Raw genomic sequence first — 18,376 nt, 5'->3', positions numbered from 1 at the left:
CGAACGCAAACGTCCCTTGTAAATTACCCGCGATTTCGGTTAACCATCGGAAATTGGTGTGCGCTTTCACGCCAAAGAGGCTGATACTGTTCGAATAACTATGGGGGCGGAGGGGGGTCAAGATTGACCGTCGCAATAATCACCGAAACTCGCCGTTTTCAGCTAATTTCTCCGCTATCTTCGCTAGTCGATATATGATTGTCTGTGTGGTATACAAGCATTCGTTAGCATAAAGGAAACACGGGCTAACCCCTGACCCGTATCGGGACATTATCGGCCCTCTGGCACGGTCGTTAACGGGGTAACTGTAATTGAACTGCTGCAGAGACAACCAGTGGCTCTCACTTCCTTCCGTTACTTTCAGATCTTGCATGATAATGATCCTCTCGTGGTTATCCAATCTTGAATACCAGAGACTATTGTTCTTGCGGCACAAGTGGCGGATTAATCGGCTCTTCTAGGAAGGCTAATCGAAACATCGACTCCTATGGAAAGTTGAACTAGAATCTGAGAAAGCAATTCCGTTTAAACACCTTCGGAATAATTTATCTAAGTCTTATTAATAAAACCTTGTATGTATAAAATAGATTCTCAAAACTTTACCATAATATTTATGTGCTCCTTCTGTACCAGAATAACGCAAAAGATAAAGAAATCATTTCGTCGGAAATATTGGGTATCATAGAATTGGTAAAACGATATTTGCTGTGATTGATAGACAACAGGGGCTCTTTGGTAACGTAAAATGAAATGCTTCGAACGTGCCTGACATTATTTTAAGAAACAATTTGTATTCCGTATTGCATTATTTAAAAGATACATAAGCATCATCAATTTTCTTAAAATGATTCTGGGAGTTCACACGTACTCAACTGATAGGTTTCATTGATCATAACAAAAATAATATTACAGAATACCCAGAAACTGAATGAAAAGTAACAGGAAAAAAAAATAGATTTGTGAAAAGAATTCACAATTCGCAAGAATCGTGAAAAATGGATTTTCATGAAATAGAGGAGGTTAATTGGAAAATTTGAAGTGGTATTTCCAGAAAATATACCCTCTATTAATCAAACGGTTCCTAATAGAAAAAAAAAGAGAATTCTGAGTGCCATTATCTATACTGATAGCGGTAAATGGAAAGATGAATGATCAAACTGAAAACTGAAGAGGACAAAGTAACCAGGTTAATTAAAGAGAATTTCAGAGGCAGGGTCGATTGAATTTTTTATTATCGCTTAAGTTTCCCAAAGTTTGAGGTCGGAAAGGGTCAATCGCTGAATAAAACATGTGGAGAATCTTACGAACAAAGGTTCTGTAACCCTGTCTTATTAAATAGGACGGAGTTTGACACGGGTGACACTATTAATTTATTATTTATTAGAAAACTGTAAAATAACTACCCTAAGGCATAAAGTAAAGCTCTGCCCAGAATATCGAAACAATTTTAATAAATAATTTACTACATTTTTTGTAAACAATTTGCATAATATTTTTTAAAGTATCACCTTTTGTTTTTTATAATTAGGAAGAAATTATATGACGTAAAAGTAATAAAGTTTATCCTTCGAATATAATCTTGATCATTAGAATAAGCAATGAATTTATTTAGCTACATGTTTGCACCGGTTTTACCTGGAACACGAAATGGAAATTAGAAATAACGTTGAATCTTGGTGAAAGTTTCAGTAAGTTCGATGTTAATTCGTTCGAGAGTACTTTATTCGAGCAAAGGGATTAACATACTTTTGCAAAAGGGCTCTTGGTATCATCTAGATCCTCTTTTTCGAAAGAGCAAATTACAGGGGTATATTTCATAACAGGAACATGAATTGTTCTTGAAAAGTGGTGAGAGCTACTCGACAGAGTTTCTAATTTTTCCTTCAGTGCTAACTTTCGAGCTATTCTGCTTTAATCCCTCCACTTAAACTCCTTATACGTTATTACTTACGTGATTCTCTTTTACCTTTTGATCCAGTTTTTACATTCTTTATGTTTTAATCGAAATATACGTACACTTTGGGTCCTTTACATTTTGTACTCTGAAATATTCTCAGAGGAGCATAATTTAAAGTGAAAATGCTTTCGTTTTATTCAAAGCGTTATAGTTTGAAATAGATAATATAAAATCACTAGAAATTTTATTTGCTTCGAGTAATTTTCTTTCTTATAAATTAAGAAATGCTACATTAGATATTAAAAATATAATTATTATTATTGTGTACTAATTTAGTTTTTTCATTAATCAATGAATAGAACTATTAAATTATTTTAATTTTTAATGAAATAATAATGTTTTAAAATCGCAAACATAGTTCCAGTGCAAATATAACAATGAATATTTGAAGCGGTGAAAGTAGTAACAAAAATCACAAGAATTTCTAAGTAATATTAACTTCACGTTTCAATGTTTTTCTTCGGATACTGATCCCTTAAAAACATCTTGCTTCTTCAGCGTTGTTGAAACAGACTGCGTTCCTTGTATTACGTACAGTAGCACTATACGAAGGATAGCTGGTAGCGTCTAAAATAAATAATGAAAACGTAAACATGACATAAAATGTCATTTCACAGAGACTGCACGAATTCATTGCTCAGCGTTTTCTGTGTAAATATTGACTGGACAAGTACGGAAACAGGAATGCTCACTGCACGGTAATATGTACCTTCGGTTGCTCCCACACTTTCCTACAAAATGATTCATTTACAACTTTCACCGTAATTTATACCTCGCAATCTCGTATTTAACATCTTGTACAGTACTTCTGGGCTCATTGTTACACCACTCGTTTTCCATATTTTATTATGAACCAGACTAAATATTAGATAAATATGAGTATAAAGTAAAGATAAATATCAAAGTATATCAAGTTCACATGTCAGGTCCTCGTGTAGAATACGGGCTCTAATTTTAATTAACCATGCCCCAAATTCCTACTAACCCCTCACATTTCCAATGGAATCACTATATGTCCAATGGGCAAGGTCCACAACACATCAGTCCATCAATTCCATCAATTGAATCGAAAGTACCTAAAGCTTCATAAAACATTCATGAAAGTCATGAAACGTAGGTCGAAACAAGGTAGCCTTGGACTTGAAAATAATTACTCAAGTTGAGTGTATGTACTAGATGGACACAGACGAATAGGGATGAACCTATAAAACCTGTATGGGGTATCTTTCGCGCACGAGATCCTCCAGTTCTAGCCGAGACAATATACGTGCTTAATGGTAGCCTAGCTCGCGAATAGCTGGAGGAAACTTCTCGAAATATCACTCGGGCCGGTCCCTAAACCAACCTACGCAATGGTCGGTATTCCAGTTGGAAGCGGAATAATATCAGCTGTAGGGGAGGGATAGCGTAGCAATTTCATTACCGTAACCACTGGGTAGCCAGGCATTCGTGTGCAACCGACAATGCTCTGGCACACGTTTATGGAACGGGACAGCCTATACGAGGAGATTACACGACTGTTCAAGTAGAGCGGACCGCGTTGTTGTTAATTCACCGGAGAGCCGGAAACTTCTCTGCGGAACGTACGGACGAGTGAACCGTATCGAAGTGACTTCCGGACGAGGCTGCCGGTATCAGAAAGGGGGTACACGTATCTATGTCGTACGTTTACAACGTTATTCCGTGTCCCTCTTGGGGCTAGGACCGAAGGGATATTGTAAACGTAGCTCTTCGTCGTGGATTTAACCGTGATGGACGCTGGAGGAAGGGTTACGTTGCTTCGGGGGAAAAAAAAAATCCCGGATGTTTCGATCGATTTCCTGTGATTAAATTCCACCGGGAGTTGGAGTGAATTAATTGAAAGAGAATCGGATCGCGTGGTAGCTTTTCCTGGACGATTCGTTTTCCCTGGCAATGGCCGATTTATTGCTAGCCGCTACAGTTACGGAACTGGTTGCGTATGAATTAATTAAGCATCCGCTGTTCTGCTTTGTATTGATCGATGTTTCGATGCTACCTTTGTAAAAACAAAGTTAGGAAATTTTTTCTTAATGTAATTCACGTAATTTGTTGTTACGGTTCAAGGAGAGAAAGAGCAAGGAATCGTACGGATCATTTGTAGTAATTTTAAGCAGAGAAGCGAATGTTGAATTTAAGACGGGGTGGTAGGGTAACCCAGGGACGTTAATGAAAGAAAAGTGCAGCACTTTAATTAGGTTCAGTGAGGCTAGAAACAAGCCCGGAGTTGACAAACTGCCTCCATCCACCGGTGTTCTCCAGCGTCTCTGTTCCGTTAACTCAAGGGAGCGTGTTGTTTCCGTGAAAGAAAGAGAGAGGGAGGGTGCACGTTGGAACGGCATAACATCGCCCCCATCATCGCCTAATAAGACCTTGGCTCTCTCTTATTTAGTTGGAACTTTTCTAGGGAGAAAAGGCAGTAAATTGCGTAACGCTACCTCGAAATTGCCAGTTTCTCTCTGCTTTGTCTCGGTGCTTTCTTTCATCTCTGAGAGAAACCAGGGAAAACGGGTGAATGTACGATTTCCACGGGCGATTATACTGACACGGGACAAAAATAAGCTATAGAACAGAAATATTAAGCTGCTCTTTCTATCTTTAACCCTCGAACAACGAACCGCTGAAACGGTGACAATTTAAGGTTCTTTTTCATTTCCTACATTTCTTTCATCGTACAATGAAAATTTTTCATTAAAAAATTGCAGCGTTTAATTATTATTTTTAACCGTTCGTGGACAAACTGGGTCGGTTAATATTTATTCTTCTCATTTTCTTTAATCCTTTAAAAATTTCACTGAAGAAATGATGATATTACAAATTACTTGAAATGTATTAGAGTTTGAAATACTCCAGCACACCGGTAACCTAATATTCCAGCGAACTCTTTCAAAATAAAACGAAATTGTACATCAACAAACATTATCTTTCCTCTCTCGTGAAATGAATTTCACTTGTGTCAGAAACAAGTTTCCCCGCTATTAGTTAGACTCGTGAAGTAATGCGTGACCTGATTACCCATGAACAGGGCGGGGGGTAGAGCAAGTAGATCGCGAAACGGAGCTAATCACCGACGAGCTTAAAGTTGGTGCACACGAGGATAATTGTTATTATCACGATTGCTGACTTAATTAGAAGCATCGAACGAGATGCAGCCGGAGTAAATCTTAAGAATTCCCCTGGCACGATCATTCTTACCAAAGTGACTGGAGGAGGGCTGGTTATACATCGGGCCAGGTATGGCAGATATATATATTTCCAGAGACTTGGCGAAACTCTCGTTGCAAATCGTGCGGCACGAACCGGAAAACTTCGCTCCAGCACGGAAGTCTAACTTCGTTAAGACAAACGTTTTGAACGGAACTCAGCTCGGCTAAAGCTGAGCAGGGCGAGGGGATGGTCGGTGACGTCAGCCAGGTCTAGGGTCAAACGGGGAGGAAGAAACGGGTGGAAAAACTCGCAAAGAAAGTGGAAAAAACTTCGACACTTAAATGTTGAACATCGTCAAGACGAAAGGCCCTCCGGTGATTAATAACATTTATGATGAAAGAGACGTTTTAAAAGAAAATTCATTCTCCTACTTTACGCACGTACTTTTCAAACAGCTTTCTTTCTCTTCATGGTTTCCATTCTATTTATTCTGTAAAATCAATTCTTAGATGGTTGAAGGTATTTTTTCTTTTTTTAAAAACGTTCTATTGTTTTGATTATTACCGAGAGGAAATTGCACTCGGTTTCCATCTTTCCAACTGGGATATTTAGTTCCTCTTGTAAGTTGTTACGTTTCTGAAGATGTTGAAGAACGTTCACGAATTGAAAAATTACACAAGAATTCAGGGACAGAAAATAGCGGAAAATTGTAATGTAATAATCATTTTCTCAAAAATGATATTTATGGTATTTTTATATTCAGATAAATTTCTTTTTCAATCGCAGAAGGAGAAGCCTTTAAATTAATCCTCGATTTACTATGAAATGTATTAGAGTTCTTGTGCATTGAAGAAAGTAATACTGTCTGCAGGCAGATTATGCGGAGCTCGGTGCAACGTTTGAAGATACGGCCGAGGTAAAGGAAGAAAAATATCCAGTTATAGTATTCCGCTCGGCATTCTGCTTCTTTTCTTCTGTGCGACACGAAAGTCCCCAGGCGTCCTCGGGAAATATTTCATGTTCAGTTAATTAGCACAAGACAAACAGTCGAAAGTTACAGTTTCAATGCGGAAAAGATATATTCTTCCTTCTTCTACTCTTCCTCTTCATCCGTTTTCACTGTCACTGACTGACAAATAATGATAGTTAGACATTTAATTTCTTGTTGTACCATCTATTCCGAATACTGATCGATACAAATGAAATATTTATTATCGATCTTATACAAATACTAATTCTAATAATTAATCATATTTCATTGTACTTTGGGGTACAATTATCCGTCGATATATATAAATAATTTCAGAACAATTTGAAATTCCCAATTCCCTTAAATCAACTAACTGAAAGATCGGAAAAAGCAAATTTACGCGATCGTAAGATATAAAAATGTGAATTATTATATCTACCCGATCGGAAATAACTCTGCGATTCGGATCGTATATATCAGATAAACGTTAATGCGGCACAAACGAACGATATCGTAGGAGACTGAATAGATCGTCGTCACGCGTCGTTAATTAACCGATTAACCATCCTATTGCTACGCTAATAAACCAATAACATTAAATCAAGCCTCGTTTCGCGTAGGCCAATAAAAGCGACGTCATTTCGGTGTGGGTCGAGGCGAAGCTCTGGGCTGTTGGGTGGCCAGGCTCGAAGAAACCATCGAGGAAATCAAGATGGTTCGCCAAAAGCAATCTAGCCTGCTACTTCCATAGGAAACTCCTGCCTCTAATGTTTCATCTCGGCCGGTGTTGCAGGCTTGGAAATTACCGAGGCGCCCAAAGATGTGATCGCAGCCAAGAGCTACCCCCATTATCATGCAGATATATACGCGTAACAATTCGGGAAGATGTACACGCAACGATACTCCGGCTCGACCCCTTTCTCTGTTTCCTAGATTGAGTTCAAAGTGGGATACACGTTCGTGGCAAGTGTTCGAACAAAAGGCAAAGGAGAAGAGGGAGAAACGTTGTGGAAGGTTGGATCGGGCGCGCAACTTCTCATAAATAATTTGATAGAGTTTCTATCGGGAGCAACGAGCGGTTACAAATTAGTACATCAAGGGTTCGGGCTGATATCTAACCGATCCGCATAATGGTTGGCAAAGCAAACGTAAAGCCGAATTGGCGACCGCACGAGTACGGTAGACCACACTAGCATAATAACCAAGAGTAATGCGTGAATTATTGACTGCTTCCTAACTGGCTACCACTGCGAACAGGAAAGCGTGTGCACGCGTTTCCGCTTAAAAATTACACTCTACCTGCTATAATGATAATAGGATAAACGAAGCTGTTAAATCTACTAAAGACAATATTAATTTTTCGAATCTCTATGATGGGCTATGTTTATTATTAACAAAGGATTTACGTAGTAATTTTAAGCTTTCAAACTTTAAGCTTTAAATTGGGGCTGTGTGAGTGATGCTTCGTTTCAAGCTTTCTGTGTTTCAAAATCATTTAATATGCAATAACTGATTCGTGATTTGAAATGTTTTCGATATTCTGCGATCTGGAGTTCATAGAACGGACTAATGTATTTCGAGTATCAAGCACTTCGTCAGGTCTGGCAGGGATTCATTAAATCGTGCTTCTATCCATAAATGAGGTCCACGTTGTTTCTGTTGATGGGAATTGGTCAGGGTTTGGGGAAATTAAAACAATATACCAGGAACAAATTTAAGGATTCAAGGAGGACACTTGTTAAATTAAAATTATTCAATTATAATATTAATCTTTCTGATTAATCGTCGAAAATAGATAGCTTCTAACTTCTTCCAGTTCAATTCTTTATTTGCAAAAATGAATATGAAATGTTCTATTTTTCGAATTTATTGAAGAATAAACAAAATAAGAGTTCACATAAAAGTATAGTATTGACTAAACAACAAAGTAGAACAGATTTTTGTATACACCGCATCTATGGTAAATCACGTACGATTCTAAGTGAAGTAAACCGTGAGTTATGATTATTAAATGCTGCAACTCCTGTTTATGTAGTATGCAAATGGGATCGTGCGTCAGTTTTGATCTTTTGTAAGAAACTACGAAACTTGCACGCACATGAACCAAGTTATCGTAGCTACTTTGAAGATGAACAACTATATCTTACCCTTTTTCTGGAACTTTTCTTCTCTTCTAACGGTTTGATAAACATTTACGGCTTTGAGGGTCCTTCTGTTAGTAACGAATAAATTTTTAGGTGGAAAAATTAAATCCAAGCATTCATAACTCAGTAATATATTTTTCATTTCGTTATTTCGTCCAACAGAAAATCAATTCAGAAGTGCTAAAAATTTCATATAATTTTTTGTCAAATTTTAGACCCTTTGATACAATCCAATTCCCAGCCTTTAATTAAACAATTTTTAAAAAAGCCTTCTACCACAGCGAAATGGTTTAAAAATATTTTCTGCTCGTTTCGCGTGCATATAATTTTGTTTATCACGAAAAGGTGTTTTCCATTAAATTAATGGTAACGTTAAAATGAAGAAACATGTGACCTGTGTTTACGTAGAAAAATTGTTAATTATTTTGTGAATTCTGTTTGCATTTCGAGGTACGCGGTTACGTGCGGTGACAAAAGGATACGTATCTATCTTTTTTTCTTTCAGAACGACCCTCGTTCCAAAAAAAAAAATCGCGAAAAATTTACACGACCATAAACTCGTCACGGATACCAGCGAAAACACGAAACTGAATTCGCGTGCTTTCCGTCAGATTTTCATGAAATCTTTCAGCCTCCAGGAACAACGTAAATTGAAATCTGTTGTTAAAAAAATAATGGTTCAATTTTTCGAATCGCATTGGCTTCTGACCCTTTTTGAAACATACAAATTTACAAATTGGTCGCCAGCGAAACGATCGAACAATTGTTTATCTGGTCCAGTGATTCCGTGTTATTTAAAAAATATCAATTTACAAAACGATGAAAATAAAAACTGTCTATATATTGTCCGTTTCCAAAAAGAGAAATATATTTTTTGGAAAAATTAATTTGAAGTTTCTTGTTTTGAAAAATTATTCAGTAAACCATTTAACAAAAGCGTATAAAAATGGGAGAATTTATTTATATTTAAAAATTTCCTTGCATTTAATGGTATGATTAATTCCACGAGTGTCCTAAATCTGGCAATCAAACTCGCAGTCGAAAGTGGGTAAATGTACTACATAGTAGTTCGTCATAGAGGCAAGTCATTAAGAAAGTTTTTGAAGGATGTTTAGGTGAACCGAACAGCTATAAATTCTTCTACATGTCATTGCAGGCTTGTATAGTCACGCGGACAAGCTGTCCCCGTTAGTCTTGCTCTTGACATACGTGTGTATACGCGATAGAGGCATGAACTTCCTATAGGCAAGTACACGCGGTGGGGTTGCAGCCGATGTCGCCTATCAGCTCGATGGAGGAGTCATCGATCAAACCTAAGCGAGCGTGGTAACGACGGTGAAACTCTGGGAGACAATATCCTGGTTCGAGGTGGGTAACTCGTTAAAGGAGCACGCTAATGGACATAGCATCTGGCTACTATATATAATTGGTCGATGGTTCACTATCCGACTCCATTCAACCATTGTAAATATCAATGGCTGCTTTGACGTGTACAAATGGGATTTCGCTCGACTTAAAGGTATTCGAATGTAGGTTGTAATTAACACTTTGAAGCCTGCTATGACGTGTTCGTGACTTTGGTAGATGGACTTTTGTATTAAAATTCCATACTTTGTTGACATTTGTTATTCATGACTTCGGTAGTAAATTTTTCAGTTATTATTTAGATACAATAATTTCATTAGAATTAATTAGTATAGAATATACATTAAATATAATTATAGTGTGATTATTGAGTAATAGTGTTTATACCTACTTCGTTATTATTAAAATCATTAAATGTTTTCGAGATGTGTATGGAAGTATGTAAATTGGTAAATGAAGAAACGTGGAAAATGTAGGTCTTATATGTACAAACTATGAATATGTAAATGGTTGATCGTTTGAAGTAATAGAATATTCATGTGACTTTAAAAACATAATACATTTGTACAAGTTCTAGTTTCAATTTTTTGAATGCGTGTGAAGTTTTGTAAGAATAATTCTAAAGCAGGTACATTTGTCTCCAGCAGCGTGAGATAACAGCTTTGTTTTCAACAGTGCTCAATCTTGATACTCGCTTTACATTCAAATCTTTATAAAGTTGAATAAATTACAAAATTTCTGTCAGGTTTACTAAATATTTGCAATATTACACCAGCTCTTTAATTAATGCATCAATATATAATCTTGACATTGAAAAATGAACATCCTTCATTTTGCACATACAAAAAAAATATATTGACTGGCAAGCGATTAAGTAAATTTTTCAAAAATCGTAGGAATCCAAATCCACAATTTAAAAATAAGAATTCACATTGGCAATAAAATCCCCCTACAGTTTCTGAATCAAAATGTCGTAATACTTTGACGCATCATCCAAGTTGATAAAAGAGAAGGAATAGATAATCCTGGATGGATGAAACGTTCTATCGTTTTGAAAAGGACGGAAGTCTTGCGGTGTCTAGGACTGAGAGAAGAGAAACGAAAGGGAGTTGAAGCTCTAATTAGCTACAATTACCGTAACATAGCAATGTTGAGCGAATCGCCCGAGGCTCATCTTTCGTCTTTCTATCTACTTCTATATTGTCTTCCTTCTTCCTCGCTCGTCGTCGTACGATTCTCTTCCAGCCCATCCCTTCCTTTCGCAGTCCCATCTCCGGGATATTTCCCGTAAAACAGCCAATTTGCGAAAGAATTTAAACTAACATAGGGAAAAATAAAAATCGTTCAAAATGTGATTGTCTTTTCTCCAGCAAAGGTTTTTGAAAACTTCTTTCCTTGCTTTTACCCTCCACTGTAGGAGTTGAAATTCGAAGAGTAAGGGGATGGTTTTCCTTCTAACATGGCTTTGGTTGTCGTATCCCTCATTATTCGAGATTTTAGTTGGATAATGAGGAATCTTATCTGATATAATGGTACATCCTGCTTGTATCGGTATCCTTCAGAGAAAACTTTTGTTGTTTTCCCTATAATCAAGTGAATTTCCCCCAACCTCCAACTCTTAGTTTCGTTTCTTTTTTTTCTCCTCTTTGTTTGGAGGAGGCTACATCGCTTTCATTATTCTCGCGTCTGCCGTGCAGCATCCGTCCATGAATGTATAATTCAATTAGCTGTAACGAAAAAGTGGCAGGCACGAAGATATTTCTTCAGGACACGGTATTAAATATTGCTATTGTCGCGTGAACGCGTTGATTCCATCGCTGGTTGTAAATTCGAACGAATTGAAAATTAATTATGATATCCTCCCCGTTGATTTACAATTTCATGAGAAAAACTTGACCATCCGTGTAACGTGGTCTCGTATTTATGCTGGACGGCTACGAAAGCACCATGTTTATCGATTCGCTTTTTTTTTTCATTCCTTTCTGATTATTTTTCGTTTATTTATGAAATGCTTTATTGACTCACCGGCAATGACGTTTGTAAATGATGGTTTTCAGGTTCATTTTACCTGATTGTTTCTCGGGTATTAATATTTTTTAGGCAGGAAGGATGGAAATTTTTGGATTTATCTTTACTGTTGCTGGGTGATAAGCAATAGAATAAATACCTACTGTTATATTTTAAAAATTTTGTTCTATTCTAGAATTATATTTTCCATCTAGAAAAAAAGAATTGAAGAATTATATGTAACGATACTGAAAAAACAAAATTAAAAGCTTTTGTCTTTCATTTAAAGCTTGCTGTAATTCAAAATAAAAGAGAATTCAAATTCCATGTTCGACGCGTTCAAAATATCTGTCAGTTTCAGTAAGCACATGATTGCCAAAAATTTTACGTTCAAAGCAAGTCATGTTCCCTGATCATTTTACAAACTTTTTCGACTACAAAGTGCCGGACAATATGCGTTACGTGGCAACGTATCGACGGTTGCAGAAGAAAAGGGTGAAAGGGGAGGAGGGTGGTCGCAGAGAAAAAAAAAGGAAATGTCGAAAAAGCGTGCCCCGACGAACGTCAAGAGCGGTTGGATTGTCAGGTCGTTGCCAATACCTCATGGTAGATTCCATGGTGGTCGGTGTACACGTCACCACGTGCACGTTCCGCATCTCGGTTTATCCTCGTGCTTCCGTCGAGTCGACAACTGCTACGCCCACGATCACAAACGGAATTATTTATGAGTTTGAACATGAGCCAGAGCTCTTCCGCAAGCCACTAAGACGCTTCCCGACGTTAGTCGTCTTCTCTGAATATCAGAATAAGGCACAGGATCAAAATGATCATGCCACATTCTGGAATTTCATTATGATGCTGTTCAATTAAAGATTCATAACGGTGCAACACGGCTGTGGTTACTTCGAGATTCGTAGCGATGATTCTTACTTACAGTTATCAATACTTGTCTGACTTATATGGGTCTATACTACTGAAATTTTATGTTGATTATAGTGCTCAGTGGTATTTGACAAATTTATCCATCTTTAAGCTTTCTTTTATTCTATAAAAAACATATACCTTTAATCCGTCTACATTAAAAACTCGTTGTCTATAAATTAAACTAAACTTTTTCTTTTTTAATATATCACCTGAACTTTTACATAAGGTGATTCTTATTCAACAGGTGGTTGAAACATCTGAAATATAGATGAATATATAAAATTGTGCAGTGGATGTAAATTAGTTTAAATAGGATTAAAAACATAAATAATAAAACATTTTTTAATGCAAAATTTTAATCAGAAAATAGTTATCAAGATTTATAGAATTTAAAATCAAATTATAATTTTAAGTTATATATTAAGTTAGCAGAAACTATCCAAGAGGTTATAGATTTCCAGTCCACTAAATGTTAATAGCAAAAATTGAATACAAAAGATGAAATTACAAAACAAACTTACCATACAGATATCACAACAGAGTGCTATTCATTTAATTAAAATACCTCCAATTCAAGGAAGATAATTACTAGAAACCGGTCACTATGAAACTCTCCCAAAATGTGTTTTGTTTAATTATCCTTAAACGTTTAATTTATTCTACAAACGCTATGTAATTATTTTTGAATGATTGCAAACCTTTTGAAACCTTAACAAACCATTAAACGTACATTTTTATTGACGAGAAACATTGATAGCAAAGACCTTTGGGAGTTCGATCTAAAGCCTCTCTTTTATTTGAAAAAAGAGCTGTATCACTCATATAGGAACCCCTTTCGATGCTACCGCTGGTAATCTATTTTTTAAACAAATCGTACATTCAAGCTTTCCGTTGGTTCTCGTTTCACATCGTCGGATCCAACATTCGTGCCGAGTAGTTTTGTAAATCACGCTAAGTAATGATAGCCGGGAACATTTTTACTTCTCAGACCTCCGGTAACGTTGGCGATTCTTTTTGGAAACGTTATTCAGTAAGCGGATTTTACCTGGCATAGTGAGGTAAAAAACGTACTGTGTGAGGCGTACAGTAAAATTTAGGCGATTAATTATACGTAAATTCGTTGCCCTCCAGGCTTAGAATAAACTCACGCTTTACAGGATACAATTTTGTTTCGTTTAGTGTTCAAACTCTTGGATTTAAATATAATCATTTAATTTTTTTATTGTTCAACTGAAATTTTATTTTCGTATTTTAGACCTTAGCAACAAAAAATTATTTGCAATTAGTAAAATGACTAATAATAACCGGATAATTTTTTAGAAATTTGAAACAGTATGTTCAGTAAGAATGTGCAAAGAAACTTAATAAGTTTTGACAGAAACAAGTAAGAAATTTAAAATATAGAAAAGCTAGAAGAATCCCTGAGAAAACGTATTCTAGTTGCTCCCTTCCTTGCCCTGCATCAATGTTACCGAAAACAGCGATGAAATCCTTTCGGTATTCGAACGGAGAGTAGCATTGCAATCACTCTAGTTCGATCTACGACCAAAGTGCGGCGCCACTTAATGGATAAGTAGTTACGGACGGTATTGGGTCAGACGTAGCGCTCTCCTTCGCCACAGTGGATCACGAAAGTATTGGCTTGTTCTACTGTGTCTTGTTACCATTCTCTTTGAAAATACGATGTATTATACATCACGACATAGGAAATCATATGTATATGCTACTGATAAAATGTAAAATCCAGATGATCTATAAATTATAATGATTTAAAATAATTATTTTTTATTTTTCTTGAATAATGTGTATGTTGTCTGAACTACTTTAGGCAAAATATTAATATATTCCATTTTTATTTGCTTTTCTTTTCAATTAGTAATCTAGTTCAAACTTTTAATTAACTTTTTCATTAAAAGAAAAAATAATTGCAAGAAAGCAAGGTTTGGCAATCCTTTTTTGGTCCATTGTAAATCTATCTTCATCGTCCCATGTGCCTTTTTATTACTATAATCTTTATTAAAACAATCTTTAGAATCAAAAAGTTTCAGCGATTCAAGTGGCATGATTGCAATTTATTATACAATATAAACTTGTATAATATTGTCTTGGATGATCCAGCATCTACCATCCAACTGATAATCTTCTTCCAAAAATGAATTCTTTGTTAAAAATGTGAAAAATGTGAATATCAATTTCATAAGATGTTGAAAAACACTGAGTTAAACACTGAATCTTCTTTGAGTCAATTTGCTGGTGTATCTGTTGTACGGGGATTTTCATGCAAATAAGTATACCGCTGCTTTTTAAATAAACGCGATGAAAGATAAGACGAAGCTTCTTGACATCGAATTGCAAGCAAAAACATTTGCTTCGGGTCTACTTGGATTTTCTCTTTGTAGGTAAATTTATTCCAGTAACAATACCTTCTTCGGTTGAAAGTTCCTGAAGAATATTGAAGATTCAACGATAGGATCTTTTCCGCACAAAAGGCGTACCAGCTACAGTTATTGTGAAAAGGGGGGATTCCCGTGTCCTTAAGGGCAGATTGCTCGAGAAACCACCGGGAAGATTTCAGTACAGATTTGCAAAATACACGTTGCCATCTTACCGTCATGGGTGGGGATAAAATTTTTCGGTGGTTCTATCGTTTTATACGGCAAACTTTTTAGACCGTTTATGGTTTATGAGACGCTCGGTGCATAATTACTTTCGAAGAAAGTATGTTGAGCTCCAGGTGTCCTTTCCTTCTGAAAAACTCGGCGAATTATGAAAATTCTTGACGTTGAAGTATGACTATAAAATTCATTGGAATTTGAATTTTCAATAAAAAATTAATCTCGGCATTAAGGGGAACATTGAATAATGAACATCGCTCTTTCAGTGATTTGCATTTTACTTTATTTAATTTCGTTAGAGACTAATAACTCTTTATTCTTCCAAGATTTTATTTATGTGATTATGCTTAGAAATATTTTTTCAATGGTGAATATCACTTTGAAAAAGAATAAGTTACGCGAATGGTGGATTCATTTCTATGGAAGTAAACAAATTGCCAATGGCATATATACATCTTCAGCGAAATCCTTTCGAAGTAGTAATCGATAACCAGCAGACGTGGAAATAGCACTGTCAATCGCCAAAAGTTCAAACATCTGTAGGGCATCCCAAGTGAAGTGAATATTTCCAGGACATAATGCGAAGTATTTGCACAGCAGATGGCACTAAACGAACACCCTTCCTTCGAAGTCAAAACGTGCCTCGTAGACTGAAAGTTTCCTTTACAGATACATCGATCGTCCTCTAAATGTACGTCTACTTTGCTAGCACGTGCTAATTGTTTTACCCTTGCTGTACTACGTACAAACAACTGGGAAACATTAAAAGCTCCAAGAGGTAAACCTGTTTCAAAATCATTTGCAAATTTTCAGCAACATTAATTATTATAGTAGAGTTTTCTTTCTTATATTAGATGAAAGCTAAGAGTACGGTATCTATGATATTTTATTAGCCATATTGATCCAGCTTTACAAATAGAAATTGATAGGAAATATTTAAACACTGATTTGCAAATGATTTATTGAAAAGTAATAGAATTTTCTAAATCGTTTATAAATTTTAAGCAGCATTAAATGGAGAAATTTTCTTTACTTAATGTGAAAGGTTTGCTAAATGAAAGTTAAAAGTAAACAAAGAAGGAATACAGTCATTAGTTTAATTGGTTTTCATTATTTTGAAAAGTGTTAAGCAAAGTTGAATAAATATTGTTTTGATTAATGTAAATCAAAGTTTCAATGAATATAATCATATTAATATAAATTTTAAAGTAACTCCCAACATGTTAATCAATAATAACAAATAATAAAAAAAATTGTAAATCCTAAAAAAATAATGAAAGGGAAAAGCAGGAAGATAAACAAGTAAAACATGGTAAAATATGATATTTATTAAGCATATATATTGAACAATTAAATAAATAAGAAAAAAGAGATAAAGGAGAAAAGATATAGCGAGTAATTCGAAAGAAAGAACGAAGCTGAATGGTTCATAAGCCGGCGTATCGAGCAACCCTTTCAGCTTGGCGGTTAGCGAGCGACTGCTGGCTCGCGTCTTAACTCGTGCGATTCCGCGAACGCTCGGGAACGCCGGCGCCTCTGGGCGTCGCGACGGCGGGTGTCCAGGGCTGGCAGGCTGGCAGGCAGGCAAAGGCAGGCGTCCCTTCGCGCTCTCCCCGCCAGACGAGTTCCGACTCTACGCTCGGCCGGACGTGACGTAACGCGCACAGCGTGGAGAGCGTAGAGAAACGTCGTCGCCGTCGTTCTAATCGTCGTCAACGTTGCCGTCGTCGTCGTCGTCGTTGTCGTTGTCGTCGTCGTCGTTGTCGTTCCTGTCAACTCCCTCTCTCACACTCTCTCTTTCTCTCTGTCTCATTCTCTCGCACAAGATCTCAGTTACACATTCTCTCTCTCTCTTTCTCTCTCTTTCTCTCTATCCACAATACAAACACCTGTGCCCGTGCACGCCGTGTTAGCAAACAGTGTCCGACTTCGTCCGACGTATCCTCGTCGCGGATCAGTCGAGTGTCGACTCGTTATCAGTCGTCGTGGTACACGCAGCACCGCGTGCTTCCGCACGCCACTGCGTGGACGCTCGAACAAGCCGGGAACAGGGGAACAATATTTCCGAAGTGAAAGTGCGCCAATAGGAATCGTATTCGAACGAGTGCTAAACGAAACATTTGTGAGTGAGCAAGGAAGAAATTTAGTTGGTGGGTTCGTTGGGGTTAGAGTCAGAAAGGATCACGTGTAGGCCCGTTATATTAAATCGAGGAATCTGTGTCGGATCTATGTCGAGGATCGCCGGAGACAGCGTCCTAGAGAGCTTTAGTGGTTTCCACGTTCAGTTTCGAAAATTAAACTCGTAACAATATTCGGGCCAACACGGGGCTGCTGGCCGCGAGAAACTTTCGAAACGGGCAAATGTCGAGGAGGATGTAAAGTGATGCCGGGAAGGAGAGGAGTAACCGCGATCTTCGTGACGTGGCGTTTGACAGACATCGCAGAAATTACCATGCAGTGACTCGGTCCCGTACGCAACACACGTCGACAAGGTGCCAGTGGTTTCGCAATAACACTGACCAAGTGATGCCACGGTCGCGGGACACTCAGATCACCGATTGATCAAACGGTAGCTCGTGATCGTTGTCGTATCAGACGCGGACACCGAACCGTCGACAGTTAAGTCGTTATCTCGATCACGTGCCTGGAGGAACAGTTCGCCACGGCGAAAACGGTAACGGTGCAAAGATGCTGACCATGTCGACCTTGATGATGCCCACCACGATGACCACGATGACGAATCCAGGACCTATACCGGCGCACAGCATGCCGCAGAAGATAGAACCGCCTAAGCTGACCGCAGCAGCTACGCTCACCCATACGGCAGCAGCCGCCAACAAATCAGGTACCGCTTTATACTGCAGATTTATGGCTTACCGCTATCATATCGAAGCTGGCTCTAAGATCAATTTCACTGGTACATTGTGCCGTCGAGTATGCTCCGTTACTCCTGTCAATCCTGTGAACGATATACGTCGCGTCCTCTCAAATCCTTGCAAAGGGATGCGCTCTTTTAAACCGCTTAATGGTCATACATCAAATTGTTATACAATATTTGACAATGTGTCCTCGTGCGCTGATTAACATTTTCATCTAACTGCTTTCGAACCTATTCGTGTTCATTTATAGAAGCAAAAGGTATGAATCTTTGAATTCTTGGTCTGTTTGTCGAATTAATTTCATCGCCTGACGGGTCTCGCGTTTACGATATCACATGGAATTTCTTTCT

General features: G+C 37.3%; 1 protein-coding gene across 5 annotated transcripts in view; it reads left to right on the top strand.

Annotated features, from left to right (window-relative positions):
• Window positions 1–18,376, top strand: part of LOC117611917 (nucleolysin TIAR) — a 355,924-nt gene that overhangs the window by 190,605 nt on the left and 146,943 nt on the right. Inside the window, exon 1 of one of the 5 annotated variants that reach the window (XM_034340407.2) lies at window positions 16,784–17,992. The exons of the other annotated variants lie outside the window; for them this stretch is intronic. Within the exon in view, the coding sequence (XP_034196298.1) occupies window positions 17,836–17,992 (157 nt within the window). The 5' untranslated portion in view covers window positions 16,784–17,835. Of the gene's footprint in view, window positions 1–16,783; window positions 17,993–18,376 lie in introns of those variants that run through there. 5 annotated transcript variants of the gene reach the window in all.

The sequence above is a fragment of the Osmia lignaria genome, chromosome 10 (assembly GCF_051020975.1).
Source record: "Osmia lignaria lignaria isolate PbOS001 chromosome 10, iyOsmLign1, whole genome shotgun sequence".
Taxonomy (NCBI): Eukaryota; Metazoa; Arthropoda; class Insecta; order Hymenoptera; family Megachilidae; genus Osmia; species Osmia lignaria.
The sequence above is the reverse complement of the archived record's forward strand: the minus strand, read 5'-3'. Positions and strand labels throughout refer to the sequence as shown.